The 23,555-nt window shown below is 51.8% G+C and overlaps 1 protein-coding gene across 1 annotated transcript; it reads left to right on the forward strand.

Moving 5' to 3' along the window:
• The first annotated feature begins 798 nt into the window (after positions 1 to 798).
• zzz3 (zinc finger, ZZ-type containing 3) lies at positions 799 to 23,237 on the forward strand. Its single transcript, XM_076972462.1, is given in 13 exon segments — positions 799 to 1,054; positions 8,093 to 9,197; positions 9,199 to 9,515; positions 11,182 to 11,320; positions 11,410 to 11,557; positions 12,055 to 12,179; positions 15,956 to 16,027; positions 16,239 to 16,340; positions 18,016 to 18,111; positions 18,688 to 18,837; positions 20,045 to 20,179; positions 20,838 to 20,938; positions 21,646 to 23,237. Coding segments are annotated over 12 exon segments (2,592 nt in total). The 5' UTR covers positions 799 to 1,054; positions 8,093 to 8,135; the 3' UTR covers positions 21,791 to 23,237.
• Positions 23,238 to 23,555: the final 318 nt, after the last annotated feature.

Below are 23,555 nucleotides of genomic sequence, written 5' to 3' on the forward strand. Positions count from 1 at the left end.
GGTATGTGGTTCACTATAATGTTTATAGACTTTTATTTTGGCAATCCAGACCTGGTCAGAGTGCATGCACGTAGGAAAGATGTGCACATGCAAGCAGCCCTAGCCATCTCCGTGAAGCTCCACTCAGTCGCATGAAGAGGCAGAGGTGCCCTGTTGAACAAGCTGCACACAACACACATGGCTGTCTTGTCTGATATGTATGTGAAAATTACATAGGGATTTGCGTCAGCTATTTAAAGTTCAAGTTGTTATTTTATGTATATAGTATGACTTTTTATTTCCTAATTGCTTATAGATCGGAAGGATAAATGCTGTACCTGTACTTTGAAGGAAAAAATTGTATTTGACGAATGATTCCAAAACATGTATGTCAGTTTTTGTTTTGGTCGGTTGAAATTAAACACAATTATTCTGTGAAAAACTGGATCATCATTGATCACTGGATGTATCATTTTACTAATTTGAGCTTCTAATTAAACTGAGTTTAGTTTAGCTTGTAATTGTATATTAATATCGCTGTGGTAAAATGTAATGTCATAGAATGACACTGTAATGACCAAACTGTTTAGCATAATTCAAACATATAAATCAAATGAATGTTTATTAAGTTCTGAAGTTTTAATTAGACCTAATGAGATGTTAACAAATGAAACATTTGGGCTCTAGTTTGACTTTAGTTTACAGTGAGTATGTAATGCTGTCAGATAAGGGGAGTGGGTTATTGTGTACATGTGCTAGACACAGATGACAGCTAACCTTTTATCATGGCATTTACAAGTTTCCCCACTGGCATGGCTATCAGCAATTAAGGGCCACTACCCCATAACTCATTAACCACCCTTATTATTAAAATATCGTTAATTTATTACTGCTCGGAAGCTTGAAGCGAGCAATAGACGTGTGAGTGCGCGGAGTAGGAGCGGCTGCGTTGGCAGCACCGTGAGGTACAGTAACACGTTGTGAGATCTCGCCGGGATCGAGGGACTCGCCAGCGCACCCAGGACAGAGAACATGGCGGCTGCCGAGTGTGCAGCGACCGACCCGCGGAAGTGAGGTAGGTGTAAATTCTCCAGCTTCGCAAACCCGTCTTACACCCAGCCGTCCCGGCGCGAGTGTTTACCCTCCGTCGACCTTTCGTATTCGTCTTAAAACGGGACAAAAAAAAAACACCCTGAAAACGAATTCGCCCGGGTGCCGAGGGCCACACACGCCGTATAAACGCGTGAGAAAAGTTGTTGCGCTGAACGGTCGCTCGCGTTAGCTCGCTGGCTACATGCGCCCCCCCGGTCCTGCTCCCCCGCCCGGCTCCTTCCTGCCGACCCGCCCGGGCGGCGGACGGGACGCCGTTAGCCTGCGCTGCTAGCTAGCACGCTACCTGCTCTCACGGTTAGCCAGTTGGGGCCTTTAAACCCCCGTGGAGCTCACACAACCCGGCGTAGTGCCCCCTGTACGTGAGGGCACCGGTGGGCTGTGAGTGATGTTTCCGTTCAGGTAAATCACGGGGTAGTGAGTGCTGGAGCGCCGAGTCCGGCCAGCGAGACCCTCGGTTTAGCTCTTCAGCTAACGGCCAGCTCGAAGCTGACCGCTGAAGCCGCTCGTAAAGCCGCTCCGCTAACTTCGCGAGGTGGTGGCCGGCGCTGCTATCACCGCGGTCGGGCTCCTCACGAAGCGGCGAGTTTCCCTCATTAGTGGCGCATAATTACATTTGGGCGCGACCGAGCTTGGCCCGTTAGCGCCGGTCGGTTTTACGCGTCCCTCCCCGAGTGAACGCGGCGGCTAGGCGGGCTGGTGGGAGCTTTAGCCGCGCGTTCGTTCACTTGTACCGTCCCGCCTTAGCGTGAGCCGCGCTAGCCCGCCAGAGGGGTCACCCACACGGCCGTCTCTCGTGTTTTAATCTGTTTCTGTTTCGGGTTTATACTACAGAAGTCTGTCGCAAGACCGTCGAGATAAACGTTTACGCGAACGTGAACCTCCTAGCTCCCCCCCCCAGTGCACAGCGGCTGCGGTGTGAACTTGTAAACGGGACTCTGAGCTCACACACCCGGCTTGACGGCTATGCCAAGCCGCGGACGCGGTGTTTCAGAAGAGGCCCGCTAAACGTTTATTTTCAACATGAAATTATCTCGTAGACAGAAAAGAGGTGAGTTAATCAACTGCAAACGAAATATATATATATTTTTAAAGCCGTCTCCTCTGAAGGAAATGAGTTGTGTCAACTAGGCAACTGTGTTAAAAGAAATCATTTATCAAGCTAAATCAATACGACTGTATTTATCTAGTTTGGATCATCAAGCGAAACTCGCTTTTCAATCTAGTTTCAAGCCGTTGTGGCCTCTAAACACTGCTGTACCAAACACAAAACCCTTCAGCCACCACGAAAACACAACTTTAATCCGTTTAACACAGTTTTTTTACAGTTTTAATCCGTTTAACACAGTTTTTTACAGTTTTAATCCGTTTAACACAGTTTTTTTACAGCTTTAATCCGTGTCAAGTCTCATCTTTTACTTCAGCACTGAGAGAAGTGTCCGTTATTTTGCTGAGCACGTGCTCCATTTAAAGTTCATGTTCGCCACGCGCACGGGCTCATAATTATTCAGGAAGTTGAAATATCTGAACATGCGACCAGTAGCGATTTACTCAGTGTGTGTGTGTGGCGTTGAGATTTAAACGCCCCAGACTTGACTTGAGCTTGTTGATCTGAGCTACATACGCACTCTGGCTGTCCAAACATGTGTAGTGTTAACTGTTATTTGGCTGAAAGGGAACGATTTCAAGAAGACAAATATTTTTAAAGTAAATATTTGTCAAGTCGTAGGTTGAATGTAGTCATTAGGTATTTTTGGCCATTCTTAAGCCCTATCCGGACGGGATTAGTTTCTCAGGGGGTCCTGGGGTAATTTTCACTTTTACGGGGGGTCCTCTGTGATTTTAATCCCGTCCGGAACGAGCATGTCCGTGTTTTTCTCAGACGTCCTCAGAGAAAATTACAGGCGGAATTACCTACTGTTTTTCGCTGTACTCCGTGGTCGTCTGGTAATTTTAGTCCCGTCCGGATCCACATGTCTGAGTTTATACATGCAGACATCACCTCGCGTTTAATAAAACAGCTATATGTCCACTGCCACGCACCGTAGTTACATGTTGGGCGCGCGTTTTCACGGAGATCCACGTAAAGACAGCGGCGAGCGAAAATGGATTTACTGGATTTTTTAATGGATTTATTTTATTTTATTTAACGGATTTATTTAGCTATTTACATTCATTAGCGATTTTTTATAATGTGTTTTCTGTATTGGTTTAACAAAATAGCTTAACTTAAACGGAGATCTTAAATGCTGAACTGAACAGTAGTAAAGTTAAAAGTTAAAAAGGAATCATCAGAGTTGGCAGTGTGACATTATTAAACATGCTATCACGTGACAAGGCGATGTCATGTGACCGAGAAAGCCAAAAACTCACGGGTCCTCCTGTTTTTTCAATTGCTGTCCGGATGCAAGAGTTTTATCACCGAGTACAAGGGTGAAATATTTTTCACAGACGTCCCCCTGAAAAACTAATCCCGTCCGGATAGGGCTTTAGACGTTTTGGAATTAGTGTTATGGCCCTTTACACCAGTTAACCGGTAATACTGGTCTTATATAACGATAGGTTATATCTTTCAGTGATCTAGCTATGTGATTCACATAAGGGACATCATTTTTTAATTGTGGAATGAAGTCAATTTAAGGGAATAATAATAGAGTTCCATGAAAGCCCTGCAAACAACCATAACAGTTTGGTATCACATTCGCTACATGCATTACTGAGATTGTAAGTTTATATTCCGTGTGGACAATTTGAGCACAGACAAAAGTAACTTGGGGATGTGTTTTGTAACTTTATTGTTGTTGCCACACTTCCTTTGTGGAACACGGAGTAATTTTAGCCTGCTGGGTTTGTTCGGGTCTTACCTTGAAATGAATTTATTTTTACTCTTTAGAAGACGAATTATGAGTTAACAAGTGAATTAGAAGTGGGTTATGGTGTAGTATCAGACGATAAACGGTGATCTTTGCGAGATTGCTTTGGTGGTTGTGTGCATTACAACATGAGCTTATGCTAAAATTAAAATCAGCTAATTGTATGGTCCTGCATTCCTTGTATTGTACGTATGCGGGTTTAATTGATTTGAATCAAACCGATACAAGCCTGTAAGCGTTCTTTAGTGAAGAGGAAGACAGAATGTGATGTGTATCTACACCTGGATATTAATGGAAAATGGTTTTCCAACCAGTTTGCCACTTTTGAGACAGCCCCCCCCCCCCCCCCCCCCCTCCACCCACCCCCTCACACACTTACATCCGCTTGCTTCTGCCTTTCCTATGCATGGTCAAATCAGATTAGCTTCCCTGCAGGAGCCTTCAGTGGTGTGTGAATGAGAGCATGGCATAGAATTTCATCCAGGTACCCCCTTTTCTCAGCCTGTGATGCAGGATGAACGTATCGGCAGTGTAATCAGTGGCTGGTTAAAAATCGGCCCACTCTTATTGGACGGCGTCCGACAAGCACCGTGATCGTTCCAGCGTTTGGCGAGACGGTCCTCATCAGGGGCGAATATTAAATCATGGAAGCGTTTACAGTAGCCTTTACACACCACTTCCTTACTGAAACTGAACTGGGCTGCTTCCAATTTTAATAAAGGTTTTTTTTTTATACATGCCTCGTTGTTATGCTGATAGTTCAGGAAATTGAGTTGGACCGCCCACAGCCATGAATCAAATAATCAGGTTTCCCTCCGTCATTTGTCCCCCAGTCACGAGTTCAGAATCTGATCACCATGCAGATCAAACTAATGGCGTTGGAGATTATGGTTGGTTGGACGGAGTGGTTTTGGCATGTTTAGATGATGACAACGATGGTGGTGGTGGTGAATCTAACCTGTCATGCGATATGTAATATGACTTTGAAAAAGACCCGAGTTTAAATGTGTGCTAGAATGCCAAGCTTGAAATCTCTGGGAGTGGAGTTTTTCAGAGATGGACAGTTTTATCATAAATTTCCATTTTTTTTGAAGGTCATGCCTAGTTTTCTCTGTTGTAACACACGTGAAACTGGTGTTTTGCTCTCTGAAGTAGATCATCTTCTCCTGCTGTTTTGTGACTAGCAAAACAAAAATTCAGGGGTTTAGAGACCAAGAGAACAGGAGATGCAACTTCAGAGGTGCCGTCAATCTGGACGGAGAAGCCCTCGTCTTGGACAAAACCCCTGTTATTATTGGACGCCTAACTAGGCTGCAACATGTTATATATTTACATTTATGACTTGGGGCATGTTGATTGCAAATGTGTGTTGTCAAAAAAAAAAAGCAGTGATTTAAGCAGCAGATGGAATAATCTGATATCAAATGCTCATTAGCTGTGTTTGTCTTCCTACCAGTGAAAACTTCGTTTTGAATAACCCCTGAAGCTGTGATAACGCACAAATTCAGATAATTGGTTATTACAGTTCGCTCACATGGAGTACTGACGGGGGTGTTCTTTCGTCAATAACCAATCACTCAAATGATCTAAAGTCCCACAGTTTCTGGTGGTGGTGTTTTTCCTCCAGCGTGTGAAGAGCCAGGAAGCTCTGCTGTGCCTGGCTGCTTTTGTTGTGGCCTTCACGTGGCAGGCGGATTCTTGTCTGTTTCATACGGTCGGAGGGTGCGACGTTTAACCTTTTAGAAGCATTAGAAATGTATTGGCGCTGTAAAAACGCAACCAGCCTTTTGAATCTGTTGGTTATTCTCGCTTTTCACGTTGAATGGCCGATCCGATCGATTGGTTACGTCCTGGATTAAAACCAAAGTTGGTATTCTTTTTCAAAACTCTGCCATGATTTTCAGACATGGTAACACTGCATCTGAGAACGGTCTCTGGTCAAGGGGCCTCCTCGTGTCTGAGCTCCTGAAGTCGACATGCTCCCACCCAGCTCAACTGTCTGAGTTGAGAGGCAGGCGCACAGGCAGGCATAAGTCTGGACACTGCCTCCATGATTCACACCTGAGGTGCACTGTAGTAGTGTTTCATCCAAATGGCATTTCTCTCTGAATGAAAGACAGACTGCAAGGACTCCTGGTAGGTCTTTTATTTTGAAATAAAGATACTTGGGCATCAAACATATAGCTGTAAGTTGCACTGTAGTAAAACACAGAGGGATGATGTTTCTAATTCAGGTTAATTTGTCCTGGTTAGAATGTACTTTAAAACAAATCCCTTCAAATGTTGTTGGTAACGATGTGGAACGATCTGAAAGTTCCAGGTGACCTAGCGTGTTAGTCTTGCACGGTTAGGTCCAAACGGAGACGGTTGGGAAGGGCAGTTCAGTGAGATCAGCATTTGTCGTACACGGCAGCGTGGTTTACTCCTGCCGAAGCCCGACCCACGGCACGGTGGGCGTGTCTTTGTCCTGTTCACCATTTAGGTGTTGCGGGGTGACTGTGCTGCCGGTGGCCTGCTTGCTGTAGGGCTGGTGTGTTCTTGGACAGGTAGCAACACACGAGTTAAACCCGTGACCCGACGTCACTGTCCTTCAAAAGACACCTTCACCGCCGTAGCCTCCGACAGTTTTTGAGAAAATCGCGCAGATATTTGTTAAGTTTTCCTCTTTGACTTCTCCAGCCGTCGTGAAGATCGTCTGCGGAGCTCAGATAACGGAGAGATCGCACCTGCTGGCTCCGTGATCTCCAACCACGCCGCTCCTTTATCCTCCACAGACAGATAACGGCAGAAAGTGAGAGCGGCAGTTCCGTTTTTGTTTTTCGGCGGATCCGTTTGTCTCGATAGCCTCGCTGACGGGAGGCTTTCATTGCCCCGCCCACCACGTTTTATGGAGGTGGGACCCTTGCATAATCGTCTCCGTGGAGGCTTCAGAGGTTGGTATGGCAGTCGCACCTGCAGCTTACAGGCCTCTTTTAGGTCAAGCACCCTCTCGCACCCCCGAGACCTCCGGCACACTTAATCAACAGGCGAGAATGGGAGGAACCCAGTACACACAAGTCCACCTTGCGTATGGGGGCGTGTGTTGGGTCCACCCTGCGTATGGGGGCTTGTGATTGGGTCCACCCTGCGTATGGGGGCTTGTGATTGGGTCCACCTTGCGTATGGGGGCGTGTGTTGGGTCCACCCTGCGTATGGGGGCGTGTGTTTGGGTCCACCTTGCGTATGGGGGCGTGTGTTTGGGTCCACCTTGCGTATGGGGGCGTGTGATTGGGTCCACCTTGCGTATGGGGGCTTGTGATTGGGTCCACCCTGCGTATGGGGGCTTGTGATTGGGTCCACCCTGCGTATGGGGGCTTGTGATTGGGTCCACCCTGCGTATGGGGGCGTGTGATTGGGTCCGCCCTGCGTATGGAGCGCGTGTGATGGGTCCGCCCTGCGTATGGGGGCGTGTGATGGGTCCGCCCTGCGTATGGGGGCGTGTGATTGGTCCAGTACCAGGCAGTTAAAAATGGTCAGTGTCCTAATAGTTCAGCTGGGTAGAGAGATGGAGGAGCAAACAGGCAGAGCAGGAAGCATAGAGGTGTGGGGGGAGGAGGTGTAGGGGGGAGGCGTAGGGGCGTGTGGGGGGGGAGGTGGAGGGGTGGGGGGGGGGGCGTAGGGGGGCTGGGACGAGTTGTTGGCTTCATCCGTGTTATTGATGTTATGGATCGTTGGGTTGAAATGCACTAGCGTGTTGCTTTAAATTTTCTTAATGTATTGCGAGTGCACTAATGCAGTGACCTGCGTTTAATTTATCCTTACACCACATTAGCATGTGTTGTCCAGGATGAGTCACTGTTTGTATCTAATCACAGAAATGTTTGTTCAGATGTAATCGATCTTGGAAATAATTGCTTAAGATTTTGCGACCGTGACGCTATCGTCTTCAGTGAAGAATATGCTGGATGTAACTCGGGTCATCTTGATAGTGACCAAATATTCACTTTCATTAATGGCTGCTGTCAGTGGTTGATGTGATTACATCTCTCTCTCTTCTCTCCTTCTCTCTCTCTTCCCCCCCCCCCCCTCTCTCTCTCTCTCTCTCTCTCTCTCTCTCTCTCTCTCTCTCTCTCTCTCTCTCTCTCTCTCAGAGGAGAGCCCCACGATGAGTCGTCAGTAGTCTCCCACCGTATTATGGCCGCGTCTCGCTCCTCGCGTGTCACCAGATCATCAGTGGGTATAAATGGATTGGACGAGAACTTTTGTGGGCGGACCCTCAGGAACCGCAGCATCGCCCAGCCGGAGGAGGCGTCGCCGCTGGCCACGCCCAGAGCCCGCTCGCCCAAGAAGAGGCAGGACGGCCAGCAGCCCCAGGCGGGCTCCCACGTGGGGAAGGTAGCGGAGGGCCGGGCGGAGGGCGAAGCCTCGGCCGCCCACAGGAAGCGCGGCCTCTCGGCCTCCGAGCGCGATGAGCCGGAGAGGCCGGACGTCTGCGAGCGGGCGGCGGCCGGTCCGGAGACCTCGCCCGCCCCCAAGAAGGCCAAGCGCTGCTCTCGCTCCGGGGAGGCCCCGGGGACCGACGAGGAGCCCTCCCCCAAACCCGACAGCCCCGCCCCCACCGCCGAGGACTCGAAAACGGATGCCGCCCCGACGCCCGCCGTCGACGAGCCCGGGGACGAGAGGGGCGAGGTCACGGAGGGCGGCGTCCCAACCGCTCAGGCCGCCGAGACCCACAAGGCCACCAATGGAGTAGCCGAGCCTTACAAGGAGGACTTGGAAGCCGTAGGCCTGCCGGCCGCGCCCCGTGCCTGCCCCGCCGGGCCCTCGCTGCCAAACGGCGGCCAGGCTCCGCCCCCCACGCCTGACCCCGTTGTGCCTTGCCGGTCGTCGTCATCGTCGTCGCCCGGGCAGCTGGACGGGCCCGACGGGCCCACGGTGACGGCCGGGGAGAGCTGCCTGGCGGGGGAGGCCGTGGACGCCCACGCGGTGCTGTCCCTGGAGCCCGAGGTGGAGGTGGAGGTGGACGTGGTGGGCGACTGCGGGCAGACGCGGGACGGGCACGCGGACGAGGCGTCCAACGGCGGGACGGGGACGGAGCCGCGGGACCCTTCGGACGACGGCTCCAATATCTCAGGGGAAACGGCGGCCACCGCTTCGTCCCAGCCGCCCGCCGAGCCGCCCTCCTTCACCGAGCCGCAGGAGCACCGATACGCCCTGAGGACTTCCCCACGCCGCACCTCCAGCACGGGCAACGCACCACCCCGCTTCCCCCCCACCGCCTCCGGGGGACCACGGCTGCCCCAGAGAGGAGCCCGCGGTCGGGCCTTCAGACTCGGACGACGCTTGCCAGCCGGATCCCCCCACCGACGGGCCGGGCCTCGCCAGAGAACCCTGCGGCGAGCCGTCCGAGGACGCGGGGACGAGGGACGAGACGGAGGGCAGCGGGTTGGGTAGCGTGTTCAGGTCCACCAAAGAACCGTCACTCGTCCAGGCCGACGAGGAAGACGAGGAGGAGGAGGATCCCGACGTCTACTATTTCGAGTCCGATCACCTGGCCCTCAAACACAATAAAGAGTACGTGACGTCTCTGCCTCTTCCTACACCCATCATCACATCTTCTCGTTTGCTCATCTCCACTGTCTTTATCGTCTCTCTCGACTAGCTCCCCCCCCCCATCTGTTAATTTCTAAATGAATTTCATTAGCCCTGTACTTTGTGCTTACTGACATTTCAGCCGGTTTCGTTTCAGCTGTCGCGTTTTGTCGCATCCGCGCTGCTCTTTGTGTGTCTTCGGTTTCCGCCACCTTAGAGGGTTTCTATGCTTTGCTGTCGGCCCCCGAGGCTCCACGCCAGCCACCCGCAGACGGGCCTCCCCGCTGTCACCAGAACCGCACCGGTGCCAGTCACGCCGAGGCTGCTGGACCTCTCCCACCTTTTCATCAGCCGAACAGAAACCCCCCGCTTGGCGGGTCGGGCTTTGGGCCTGAGGGGGAACCGCCAGCACGGGTCCGACGTAGCACAAGATCTCATTAACTGTTCGGGTTTCATGATTTGCCTTTTTTTGCGCTGGACTTGGTATGGTTTGGGGAATTTCAGACAGATGGCTTTACGGCTGTGTAGCAGGTGTGTAGGCCAGGGCATGGCTGACTGCTGCTCTGAGCTGTGGGCTCTCCAGTATTGGCTTACTGTACCTGACCTGACTCATTAGGACAGTCACAGGCATACTCACTAATTCCTGCCAGATTGCTTTATTTTTTTGGGATCCCTCTGGCTGCAGTTTTATGACTGGCCTGCAGGTGGCAGTAAAGCACCAGCAATGTGCCAAGAACACGCACGGTGCCCGAGGGTCTGTAGATACACGCCAGCCGTCTCCACAGTCTTTGTACACTGACGTGTCCCTTTTTTTGCACACGCAAGTGGAGCGTCTCCAAACGCCCCCGTCACGGCCGGGACACGACGCTAAAGGGCACGACGATCGAATATCCGCCTTTCATGTCCCCCCCCCCCACCCCGCCTCGGACACATTTCTAAACAAGTACTCGCCCAGATTGAGCACTCGCAATCCATGATTGATTTTCTTCCTCGTCACGTCGGGTAGTTCAAGGTAGGAGGCCAAAGACTCACTGGCCATCCTGCTGTTGTGTGAATGCAACACACACACACACACACACACACACACACACACCGATGATCTGTGTAGCTCTTCATGCACTTCTCTCCGGGAAGCATTAAGGGAAAGGTCATATTCCTAAATCTGTCAGATAGAAAACTCTGTACCTTAGACCCAAACGCCGGAAGCTTAGAGATTCATGAGTCACGGTTGTCCTCTTTTTTGTTGTTGTTTATCGCTTCTGTTTGGCAGGAATCTTTTTTTTTTAAATTATTTCTTTTTTAACACGTGGTGCGCGAATTTCACGACTCTCTGTGCACTCGGCACCCTCGAGCGGTCCGTCTCCCACGCGCTGCGGAAGAAGAACCGGTTCTGATCGTCTCCGTCCCTTCAGAGCGACGTGCTCGAAGACGTCCTGCCAATGGTTGATGGCCTGGCGTTCCAATACACAACATGCTTCCTGTATCCCCGCCCCTCTTGTCTATATCCCCGCCCCTCTTGTCTATATCCCCGCCCCTCTTGTCTATATCCCCGCCCCTCTTGTCTATATCCCCCGCCCCTCTTGTCTATATGCCCGCCCCCACCGTATACATCACCGTATCACTGACCTTCTCCCCCCCTTTTCTCCAGCTACCAGAGGCTACTACAGACCATCAGCGTGCTGGAGGCCCAGCGCACCCAAGCCATCCTGGACCTGGAGACGCTGGCCCGCCACCAGAAGCAAGCGCTGGCCAACCCCATCACCTTCGTGGACCATCTCCAGAAACGGGTAACGGACCCCCCTCATCTGTCGGGCAACCGTCGGCCCCCTTCCAATCGGACCGCCGTCTTGAGTTTTTGAAGTGCTGTGATTTGCAGGTGGAGTTGGGCTTGCCCTGTCCCCAGAGAGTGGTCCAGCTCCCCGAGATCGCATGGGACCAGTACACGTTGGGCCGCGGCGAATTTGAAAGGGGGCAGTGTGACAAGAAGCACAAAACCCGGCGGTTGAAGTTGATCTTTGACAAAGGTGCGTGTCCATTCCGTCTGCAGTCACGTCTTTTGGACTTTGGATACTTCAGTTACTTTGATCTTTGCGTTCTTTGAGCTCATTGGTTGGCCATACCCGTGTACGGAATGTGTTCATTTCGGCTTTCGGAAATGCTTGATTTTAAGTGATTCTCAGTTTCAGAATGTTATAAAACATTCATAATGCTTACGTAACTTGCTTCTGAGTCCTGTGTAGTAGAGGTATTGTAATCACCGTCTATAAAGCATAAATTTTAAACATCTTCTGTATATTTGGCACCAAGGGGATAGATGGACCAGCAGTTAGTTTCGAGGTTCTCGAGTTTGGATTCGAGGTTCTCTGTTGAGTCCATATTATAAATGCTTGTTCTCAACTTCACGCCTCCGTCCTCCATGTGCTCCTAACTGTGTGCATGCGAGACTTTGAAGGAACTTCTGGAGGGTTTATAAATGGTTCGTGAACGTCAATATGCCATCTGTGACCTCGTTTGCCTACAGTGGGGTTACCGGCGAGACCAAAAAGTCCCGTGGACTCCAAGAAGGACGGCGACGGCTCCTCTCTGTACCTGTCTCTCCCCACCAGCGACGCCCCTGAGCACAGCATGGCTGGCAACCCAACTCAGGTGACCCCCCCTAGTAACCAACCAGGACCCAACCTTGACCAAACGGTGGTTCTGAATGTGCTAAAACAGGCGACGCTACTAGACATCACAATGAAACGGGACCTCCAGCAGATGCTGTGGCCTCGTTTGTGTATTTGATCCACGGTCATTAGATTAAACCAAACAAATTCCTCTAGTTTAATAGAAGCAACGCTGTCTGTGGAAAACAACACTGGCTAAATTTAGTCGGGTACCAGCACTGAGACAGTGGGAAGGGATTAGCACAGCAGACCTTTGACCTGCCTGCAGGATTCTTATTCTTATTCTTTGTTTTTCTACCTGGGGAAGCTGTCTGTGATGGGCTGCAATTTAGTGTGGCACTTGACGGACCTCGTTTGAGACTGTCGTTTGTAGTCCTGCAGAGTTAGGCCTCTTCCCCTTGTGCGTAGGGCTGTAGGCTTCTCTTATCAGCCAGTTTGTTCGCCGGTGCGATATGTCGGATATTGTGTGGCGTTCCAAAATCTGGATGATGGAGTTCCTGAATCTACATGTTCCGAAAACACAGACCCCGGTTTTGTTTTAACAACCATGACTTGTGCTCTGATTTATGCGGCTCCATTATTAAGTCTGCATGGAGTTTCCGTTGCCTCTGCAGGTCTCCGAGTTCAGCGACTCGTGGCAGACGAGACTCTTCCTCGAGGCTCTGCAGCCCGAACGTCTTGTTCTCGCCAGACTCGAGCGTGGCATTGTGTTCTGAGAGGCGGGGAGGGGCACAGCCAGTGGCTGACGGGTGTTTTTGAAACCATTTTGCATTTGTCGTAACTCCTCAGGCCTGCTGAGGCCACAAACCAGACTTCCCCTGCCCTGTGGCATTCTGGGACGGCTCCCCCCCGTCCCCCTGCTATTTCTTCTGCCTTGACGTGCCGTCACGGCATCAACAGTCACGGGTGTGTGTGTGTGCGCGTGTAAATGTGTGTGCGCGCGAATGGCTGAAAATAGTCTGATTTATCCGTACGTCATACTGTTTCAAAATGGAAGCACCAAATGGGGACGGTAAAGTGAAACATCGTTAAATAATAATAATTTTAAATAACGATCTGAAGCTGGTGACGTGTTGCTGGCTCCAGTTTGGATTTAAGCCCCATTTTAAAGCCTCTTCAGCCCATGGTCATCGTGTCCTCCAGGACTGTCCCCCAGGAGCGTGGACACGTGTCTCGCTCCTCTCCCATGTCCCTGCAGCTCTTCGGTTAGTGCTGCTCTAACATCTTCCTTCCTCCCAAGAACAAGTCGATCCCTGGTGTATGCTCTCAGCTATAAGGTAATCCCGCTAAGTTGAAATGATCCATTATCTGTGGCTTTTAATTACTTCAGCAGTGGTGATGCTACTTAAAGTGCAGATTGTAAAGTGTGTGTGTGTGGCAGGCAAATGTTAAAAAGCTTTATAGATGTGGGGGGCGGGGGGGGGGAATGCAACGAGAACCCCCCCACCCAAGCCACCGCTACCTTCTGCTGTGACCTGATTGGCCAGCACTGGTGTGAGCGCGACTGCAGGAATGAACAATCGGCAAGTTGGTTCCGTAAATATTTTACAACGTCTCCCCCCGGAAGGCAAAGCTCAGCTGTTTTTCTGGGAAAACCGCTACATGGGCGGAATTATTAAACAGAACGTGCAGTCGACTACGTGCTTTAAATATCTGCTGTCTACTTTCGCTGCACACCTCCGTAGATGAAGCTGGTTTAACGTGCGTTTTCTAGCGTCCCAGACTGGATACCATCTGCCTTACAATGACCCCTTCTCCCACGTTCATTACCGCTCACGGCCCGACCACAGGACCGCCGCTGACCCAACGTCGTTTGGACGACGGGTGTTCTCAAGCCAGCCTCGCCACTCGCGTGCCATTTGTGTAGAAAGGTGGGGTTGCTGAACCTGCTCACATCACGGGTGCTTCAGGGCTGAGATTGGCCCGCTACCCAGACAAACCCAGGCCAAGGATATTGCACAAAATTGAGTTACCCCTCACAGGTCTGCTTTACCCCGCACCATATTCTTACATGGAATTTTGGAGGTATGTAAATCCGATATATGTCCCTTATGGTTTTTTTGGAGGCATGTAAATATGTATTTACATACAATAGGTGTTGCCACCTTGCACTTCCTGTGTGTGGTAGCACCCAGTGGGCATGACGGCCTGTGTGGCTTTGTTCCAGAGTGCCTGCTAATTTCATGTGTGGAATTAAGCTCAGTGGTCCAGAATGTCTGTATGTGGACATTTTCAGCACCAGCTGGCCCGGACAGGGAGCCTGCCGTGAGACAGGGAGCCTGCCGTGAGACAGGGAGCCTGCCGTGAGACAGGGAGCCATCCGGGAGGGAACCGTTGGTCTCCTATTATAGCATACACCCTCTTTAGCAGCACTGCCTATATCACACATAAAAAAATTTATATATATATATATATATATATATATATATATATATATATATATATATATATATATATATATATATATATATATATATATAAGAAAAAAAATTGAACAATTCTAAGTGCTCAAATAAATTGTCTTTATATACTGGTAGTCATTACAGTGGAACTGGGCGTCTAGGTACAATTTCAGCTTCAGTACAGTTTCAGGGTTTTTGCTTTTCTGTGTGTGTAGGCAGCACATTGAAGGTGAGGCTGAGCATACATGTCTTTGGAAGTGGCATCAAGTTCTTCAAAATCAATTACTGCAGCTTTATTAGATTTTGCGTTCTGTTGCCTGAAGCGGAGACCTTGGCGGGCAGCCTCCCGACCTCGCAGGAATCTTTGATCATCTACAAAGTTGTGCTTTGATTCTCTTTCGCCGGGTGTCAACCAGAAGCCGACGGTGTGGAGATTCAGACCTCGTAGCTCGGCTGTGGCGTTCGATCTACGTCGGGCAGCCACTGACGCTCCGAGCAGTGAAGCAGTGTGAGAGGAGGAGGGAGGGGCGAACGGTTCCTGAGCTGGAATTGGCCCGGCGACGGATCCAAGCCCCCTTTTCAAGGGCAGGGATGATAAGAGGAGCGTTTCGCCTCTAGGAGTTCAGAGTCGAAAGTTCTTTTGAAAAGGACTTTTGGAACCGACCCTTTAATGTGCGCTCGGTCATAGCAAGGTGTCGAGGGGAAAAGTCTTAAATGCAGTCTTAAACAGCTTTGAGCATCTTCAAGTCTAATGTGTTGCTTGTTTGGAAAAGGTATTCCAGTGGCATCGAGTGCCATTTGGTCATCCAGAGATTCAGTAAACACAGGAAAACGCTGTTTTCTCATGCTTTTGTCACCCTAAAAGTGGTGTCATAACGGCTGCAGTGTGCCTCGCGTTGGGAATAGGGACGTGAAGCATTTTGTTAATGCTCCGACACACTGGTTTTGAGTTTTCTTAAAATTGAAATTGTCTGTGTTTTGAATGTTTTCTTTCAAGAGTAGCTTGACTTTCTGAGTAGACTGACTTCACCAGTCAGAACTGGGTTCCCGAGTTGCTCAGCAGTATTAACACTCTCCCCATCGTCGGGTGATTGCTGGTTCAATCCCTGCTCGTGCCAGACCCATCCATGGCTGGGAGTCCAAGAAGGCAGAACTGGCCTTGTCAAAATTGGATAAATGTTACTTTTTTTTTTTTCTTTTTTCTCCTCAACCCTTATGTGGAAGTACATGTCCAACCTAATGTACAGTTAACATAACTGATGAGCCACTTTGTGTTCTGATGTGGGCGTGTTCTGATGTCTTGGTCGTGTCTTTCGAGGACCAGCGCTAACCAATAGAATCGCTGCTCTTGCAGATGATCCGCGGGCGGCCGTACCACCAGAACAAACCCGACACCTTTAATCAGCTGTGGACGGTGGAGGAGCAGGTAAACACCTTTCCATTTGCTCTGAGATTTCACACGTGAAGGCTCCTTAAGTTCTCGCCCGTTGCCCATCTGGAGCACCAGCTGCACTGCCGCAGACGCCTGACGCCACACGTCGGGTTTTCTCGCGGCACAGCTCGCTTCCACAGATCCGTGGTCGGCTAACGCGTTCGTCTTCGCTCGCCCGTGCGGTGAGCAATTGTCCGTTCCGCAGAAAAAACTGGAGCAGCTGCTCGAGAAGTTCCCACCCGAGGAGGTGGAGTCGAAACGCTGGCAGAAGATCGCCGACGAGCTAGGGAACAGGACAGCCAAGCAGGTGACTCCTCCCACTTCCCCCCCAGCCGACGAGCTAGGGAACAGGACGGCCAAGCAGGTGACTCCTCCCACTTCCCCCCCAGCCGACGAGCTAGGGAACAGGACGGCCAAGCAGGTGACTCCTCCCACTTCCCCCCCCCCCAGCCGACGAGCTAGGGAACAGGACGGCCAAGCAGGTGACTCCTCCCACTTCCCCCCCCAGCCGACGAGCTAGGGAACAGGACGGCCAAGCAGGTGACTCCTCCCACTTCCCCCCCCCCCAGCCGACGAGCTAGGGAACAGGACGGCCAAGCAGGTGACTCCTCCCACTTCCCCCCCCCCAGCCGACGAGCTAGGGAACAGGACGGCCAAGCAGGTGACTCCTCCCACTCCCCCCCCCCAGCCGACGAGCTAGGGAACAGGACGGCCAAGCAGGTGACTCCTCCCACTTCCCCCCCAGCCGACGAGCTAGGGAACAGGACGGCCAAGCAGGTGACTCCTCCCACTCCCCCCCCCCAGCCGACGAGCTAGGGAACAGGACGGCCAAGCAGGTGACTCCTCCCACTTCCCCCCCCCAGCCGACGAGCTAGGGAACAGGACGGCCAAGCAGGTGACTCCTCCCACTTCCCCCCCCCAGCCGACGAGCTAGGGAACAGGACGGCCAAGCAGGTGACTCCTCCCACTTCCCCCCCCCCAGCCGACGAGCTAGGGAACAGGACGGCCAAGCAGGTGACTCCTCCCACTTCCCCCCCCAGCCGACGAGCTAGGGAACAGGACGGCCAAGCAGGTGACTCCTCCCACTTCCCCCCCCCAGCCGACGAGCTAGGGAACAGGACGGCCAAGCAGGTGACTCCTCCCACTTCCCCCCCCCAGCCGACGAGCTAGGGAACAGGACGGCCAAGCAGGTGACTCCTCCCACTCCCCCCCCCCAGCCGACGAGCTAGGGAACAGGACGGCCAAGCAGGTGACTCCTCCCACTTCCCCCCCAGCCGACGAGCTAGGGAACAGGACGGCCAAGCAGGTGACTCCTCCCACTCCCCCCCCCCAGCCGACGAGCTAGGGAACAGGACGGCCAAGCAGGTGACTCCTCCCACTTCCCCCCCCAGCCGACGAGCTAGGGAACAGGACGGCCAAGCAGGTGACTCCTCCCACTTCCCCCCCCCCAGCCGACGAGCTAGGGAACAGGACGGCCAAGCAGGTGACTCCTCCCACTCCCCCCCCCCCAGCCGACGAGCTAGGGAACAGGACGGCCAAGCAGGTGACTCCTCCCACTTCCCCCCCAGCCGACGAGCTAGGGAACAGGACGGCCAAGCAGGTGACTCCTCCCACTTCCCCCCCAGCCGACGAGCTAGGGAACAGGACGGCCAAGCAGGTGACTCCTCCCACTTCCCCCCCAGCCGACGAGCTAGGGAACAGGACGGCCAAGCAGGTGACTCCTCCCACTTCCCCCCACACAGCCCTCACACGGCCCGTCCCGCCGTCCCAACGGGTTTCCCAGCGCCATCGTTGCGATTCGTAGAGCCCAATGCTTCTTAACCGTCCCAGTACCAGAGCCTGTGCCACCCACAAGGAGCTGATCAGCACCTGACCTCTAGAGGCCTGCCCCAGATGGGGAGTGCGGAACAGGGTAGTTAACCCCGCTGGTGGGGGGGGCGTTTTCTCCCCTCTCTGTATCTTTATTTGTGTTTTCGTTGCAGGTCGCCAGCCGAGTACAGAAGTATTTCATCAAACTGACAAAAGCCGGCATCCCGGTTCCAGGACGGACGCCCAACCTGTGCATGTACAGTAAGAAGGTGCGTCTCCACCGAGCTGCTGTGCGACCCTCAGGGCTCCAGGCGACATAAAATTACTCGAGCCGGTGGCTCCTAAAAGGGGAAATTCGGGTGCCGATAACTTTTTCGATCAATCATCGTCACCATAACGATGTACGAACCGAATAAGCATTGCAACACTCGCCTCATGCGATATTTTTTGCTTCACCATTTTCAACAAGCTAGCGCTTGGCGCTAAAGTTTCAGCTCCGCTGCTTCACGAGTCACGCTGGTGATCGAATTGCCGCCTTTTTGATGGGCAGAGGCATCAATGCGAGTGGGAGCTAAAAAGTCGTTTAACTTTAAAAATACAAACTCGAAAGAAAAAATGGTGGATATTTTTTACAATTATGAAAAATCCTCACCCATTAAAAAATGTGTAATGCTGTTGTATCACCTGTCGCCGCTGGCTAGTGAAACAATATTACTCATGAATGAATGTTTCTGGTGGTGATTGCGTTTGGACCCGGTGCTCATGTGGGGCTCCTCCGCCCGTCTTGTGTGATCCGGGTCGGGTGGAGCGCAGGACGCTAACCGGCTGCTCCGTCCCGTCCGCAGGCCTCCAGCAAGAGGCAGCACCACCTCAACAAGCACCTGTACCGGCCCTCCACCTTCCTGACGTCGTACGAGCCGCCCGTGTACATGGACGACGAAGACGAGCGCTGCAGTTCCTTCAGCGGCTTGCCGGACCACGGGGCGGACGATTCGGTCAGTCCCGCACCGCCTCCACCCCGTCCTCCACCCAGTCCTCCACCCCCTGTCCTCCACCCCTGTCCTCCACCCCGTCCTCCACCCCGTCCTCCACCCCGTCCTCCACCCCGTCCTCCACCCCCCGTCCTCCACCCCGTCCTCCACCCCCCGTCCTCCACCCCCCGTCCTCCACCCCCCGTCCTCCACCCCCGTCCTCCACCCCCGTCCTCCACCCCCGTCCTCCACCCCCCGTCCTCCACCCCCCGTCCTCCACCCCCCGTCCTCCACCCCCCGTCCTCCACCCCCTGTCTCCTGGTATTAACGTGCTACGCTCCATAATGGGGGATTGTTTTTCCATTCCACCAGCAAGCTTAGAAATATTTAATGCATAGGAGTAAGATTTTGTTGTATGTAAAATCTGTGAGCACACATCGTTATAGATTGTTTTTCTAAAGTGTGTGTGTGTACATGTACAAGTGGGGTGTTGTAATTGGCCAAACACCAAAATGGCCAAAGATGTGCTCCATGACCGACTTGGCGTCCTCGTGCGACGTGAGTTCTCTTCACACTGTCGACATTTTTGAACAGGGACGGTCGGGTCTGTAAGATCCGGAGGAATGACATTGGGAAACCATTGGTGTGAACTGTGATGTGAAACGGTGCCGCTTTTGCAGGGATCTGCTGTTCCCGCCGAGTCGCAAAAGCACTCCTCAGCCCTCGCCACTCGGGCCGGGTCGCGCTCCAGATGCACTGTGGAAAGGTGAAACTGTCAGCCCGTTCTATATTTAGAGTCCCGCTGGTGTCGGCGGCGTTACAATCGACCGGGCGCTCTTCTATCGACTGGCCCGGCCCGGCCCGAGATCTTCAGCAGGCGGAGGAGGTCACGCGCTGTCAAAACGTGGCGGTAGAGTTTGACGCGTTTCCTCTGCCCTGCAACGCATGTAACATTTAAGTGGCGTGGAGGAGGGGGGGGTGTATTTTCAGCGCACGTCTCTGGGCCCCTATGGCGACCCCCACGTCCTGCTAGCAGGTCGTCCTACGGGACGCCGGGTTTGATATATGGGGTGTGGCGTCTCCTAACGTCTTGCCAGGAACGTGAATTGCAGGTTTTCCGGGAATGGTGGCAGTGACGCGACACTGAGCAGGTGTGAGCGCGGCGGCCGCTCAGACCCTGGTCTTGCGCGGCGGTGGGGTCAGAGGTTAACGCCCTGCGCTGCTGTTCCAGGACGACGACGGCGTGCCGGCGGACCTCAGGCACTTGCCTGAGTACAAGGAGCTGCAGGAGCTTAAGAGACTCAGGAAGCAGAAGGTCCAGGAGCTTCAGGGCGAGAGCACCCTCGCCCAGCACGTGGGCTACAAGGTACACACCCCAAAGTTGCCCCCAGGGCAGCTATGCCGTCGGGAGTCCCCCTCGCCGTCCTGTCCAAGCTGGGTTAGTTTAAGATGTTTATTGAAACTAGCTGCAGTGCCATTAAAGGAGTACTGCATGTAAATATGCTGAGAATTGCAACTACCAAGTAAATGTTACTGGAAAGGTCTGTGTGGTCACCCGCTAGTGTCCGATTGGTATTAGCAGCTTGCCGTGTGGGTGGAGCGTTTGTTTTAGGAGGAAGGGCTGAATTGGACCTTTGGGGAGGGGCTTTTTGTGATTAGTGACTTGATACTTCTAGTAAACATTGAGCAAACGGGCTGACTGTGCTGCAAGCCTGCAGAAAATCTTGGCAAATACGGAGATGTCCAGATGGTTTAAATGTATGCAAAACGAGCTGGAGAGAGCAGGGTACCAGCTCAAGTTGCCTTCCCAAGCCACGCGGAAAGGTTTTTTGCATTTTGAAAAATAAAATGTGTCATGGCACTGGTTTAGAAATCTTGCTCATTGCTCATAGAAGCCATTTGTTCCCAAAACCGTTTGAGAATTTTAGTGTTATGTTGCCATGGCATCAGTTACAGCGCCCGCGTGTGTGTGTGTGTGTGTGTGTGTGTGTGTGTGTGTGTGTGTGTGTGTGTACACCCCTCAGTGCGACGCGTGTGGCGTGGAGCCGATCCAGGGCCTGCGTTGGCACTGCCAGGACTGCCCGCAGGACAACGCGGTCGACTTCTGCGGGAACTGCTCCGACTGGTCAGAACCGCCCTGCACCGCCCCCATCAGTCACGCCACAAAAGACCGGCAGACACACAGAGAGTGTGGCTCTGCGTTCTTTAGACCACAGGGTCTCTGTTCCTCCGTCCGCTCTGTGTGAATACTCGGTGTTCATTCTGAGCGCGACTGGACAGTCAACCGGCCTTTAAGATTGGTTTTCACACTAAAGGATGTTGACCAAGAGCAGACCAAGGTGCCATATCGGAATTCACCTCTAGGTGGTGCCCTGAGCATCCTCGATGTATTAGACCTTTATTTATACAGGTAGTCCCATTGAGACTTGGCGTCTCGTTTACAAGAGAGACCTGTTTCCAATACAATACAAAACAACAATTAAGCTAAAAAATAACAATTAAATAAGGCTGTGTGCGGATGTGAAGGCTAACTCAGCCAGCTCTACACTTTGGTTAGATGAGGCACACTTGAACGATCCCAACGTTATGGTTGATTACTGCTCTGGATTTAACTGGGATTTTCCATCATAATGCGTTTGCTGATCATAGTTTCCACATGATAAGAGTCTCCTGGCGGCAGGAGAAACTAAATTCCTCTTTGTCTAGGGGCGTGTTTAATCCAGGTCTTTTCTCATTGGTTTCCTGTTATTGCTGTTCTCTACATGCGAAGAATCAATTTTAAAAATCTTGTTAAAATAATAATTGGTGCTGACCTTTGCCCTGTTCCTCCAGCCTGTTTAAGACGGAGACCCACAAGCCCACTCACCGTCTGGAGCCCGTCTACCAGGCCGAGACCTTCCTGGACCGAGACTACTGCCTGCCACACACCACGGGCTACAACTACTTGGACCCCAACTACTTTCCGGCCAATAGATGACAGGGGCGAAGCGGCCCGCCGCAACCCCTGGGACGCTCCGCACGTAGCTCCTCCCCCTGAGAGGCAGGTGCGCATATGTGGGAGGGGTTATTGCCCCTCTTTGACCCCACCATCCTCCCCTGCGATGGAGGGGGAGGGCACCACATCATCCCTTCGCATGGTGGTCGTGTCCTAAACCTAGCTCCTCAAGTTCACCCGCCAACCTAAAGGCAAAGGGAAGAAGGGGGCAGAGCCTTCATAGGCCCCTCCCCTTTTCAGGCACTCTTCCTATAAGCCCCTCCCGAATCTCTCCTGGCTTCCCCTTCCCTGTGCCACCATCTAATTGGACGCTGCAGCCTGGGGCTTGTAGGGGGGCGGGGCATTGTTGTGGGAATGTGTTAAGGAAGCTGTGTAACTCGGTCGGTTGGAGGGTGGGGTTGTCTGTAGTGTAACTACGTGAAGTTCGTTTGCGTTCAGGCTGCGTCGGGGTGAGGGAGACGAGGCCGGGAAGGATGAAGGAGGGGGGAGGTGCCGCTACCGCTGGCTTCTGATTCACAGCAGGTTTTTAACCAATCAAAGGGGATATGCTAATAGCTCAGACATTCTTAACGGAAAAAACCCAGTCGACGGACCCTGGAAACACGTCTCTGGCAGTGGACTGACTACCACTTTTACTAGAAGCTGCTTGTTTTGTTTTTGATTTATTTTTATTTTTTGTTGTTTTTTTTTTTGGTTTTGTTTCCACCTCACATTTATATCATGATTTATTTTTGTTATAAATCCACTCCACTTTCCAACTAGAAGCACTACAGCACAGAGAAGACCAGCCGAGGTGCACTTGGTAGGCGTAAATAATGTGTGAACATGGAGGAAAAAAAAAAGAAAAAGGGTGTAGTTTTCTTTTCCCCTTTTTTCAGTGTGTACTGTTGTTGGTAATGTGGAGTATACAAACGTACGGTGTAACTAGCAAGTGGTAGGTGCTGTGTCATCTTCTTTTCCTTTCTTGCTTTTTTTTATTGTCCGGAAGATTCTACATCCGCACCAGGCCCCTCGATGTAGAACAACAACTTTGAGGGAGGAAAGTAAGAGCTTGTGGCACTTTTGCCCTTTGTGGAAAAACTGCCCCGTCATCAAACTTTAGGTCCTATTGTTTTCTTCATTTGCAGTTTCCTCGTGGTCCACAACAAAGTTGTATTTTTATTAAACTATTTAAATGGCAGAGATGCTGGAAAAAAAGATATCAAGATGGTGGCTGCCGCCAAACGTGGCACACCCACATTATTTTATACACATAGATTTTGTTGTGCTTCAAGTAGACCATTTTGTATGAGTTTTGTTTTCACACCCCCCCCCCCCCCCCCCCCCCCCCGATCCTGCTTCAATATCCGTGTATAACAGTCTGTTCTTAAATAATGTTAATATGTTAGAGGAGAACTGTGGAAATAAAAGTATGTGAAGTCTTTCTACACCACACGACTGCGGAGTCATCGTTCTTTCTGACCCACAGGACTGAGGCGCCAAACTCCATCATCCCAATTCGGCATCGCACCTGCTTCCTTTTCTCCACCGAGTTTTATTTGTCCTTCAGTGGGCAACCACCAGAGGGCGCTAGCGAAAAGGTTTACCACCTCTTCACGTTATCCCAATTGGATGGCAACGAAGTTCTTCAGAATACAATTTAATTATTATAATTTGCACATTCAAATCGCTAATATGTAAATATCGTATGAAAAATAAATATTTTAGAAAAACCCCATGGGCACATTTATTGAGCACGATACGGTCT

Source organism: Brachyhypopomus gauderio, chromosome 14, assembly GCF_052324685.1.
Source record: "Brachyhypopomus gauderio isolate BG-103 chromosome 14, BGAUD_0.2, whole genome shotgun sequence".
Classification (NCBI taxonomy): domain Eukaryota; kingdom Metazoa; phylum Chordata; class Actinopteri; order Gymnotiformes; family Hypopomidae; genus Brachyhypopomus; species Brachyhypopomus gauderio.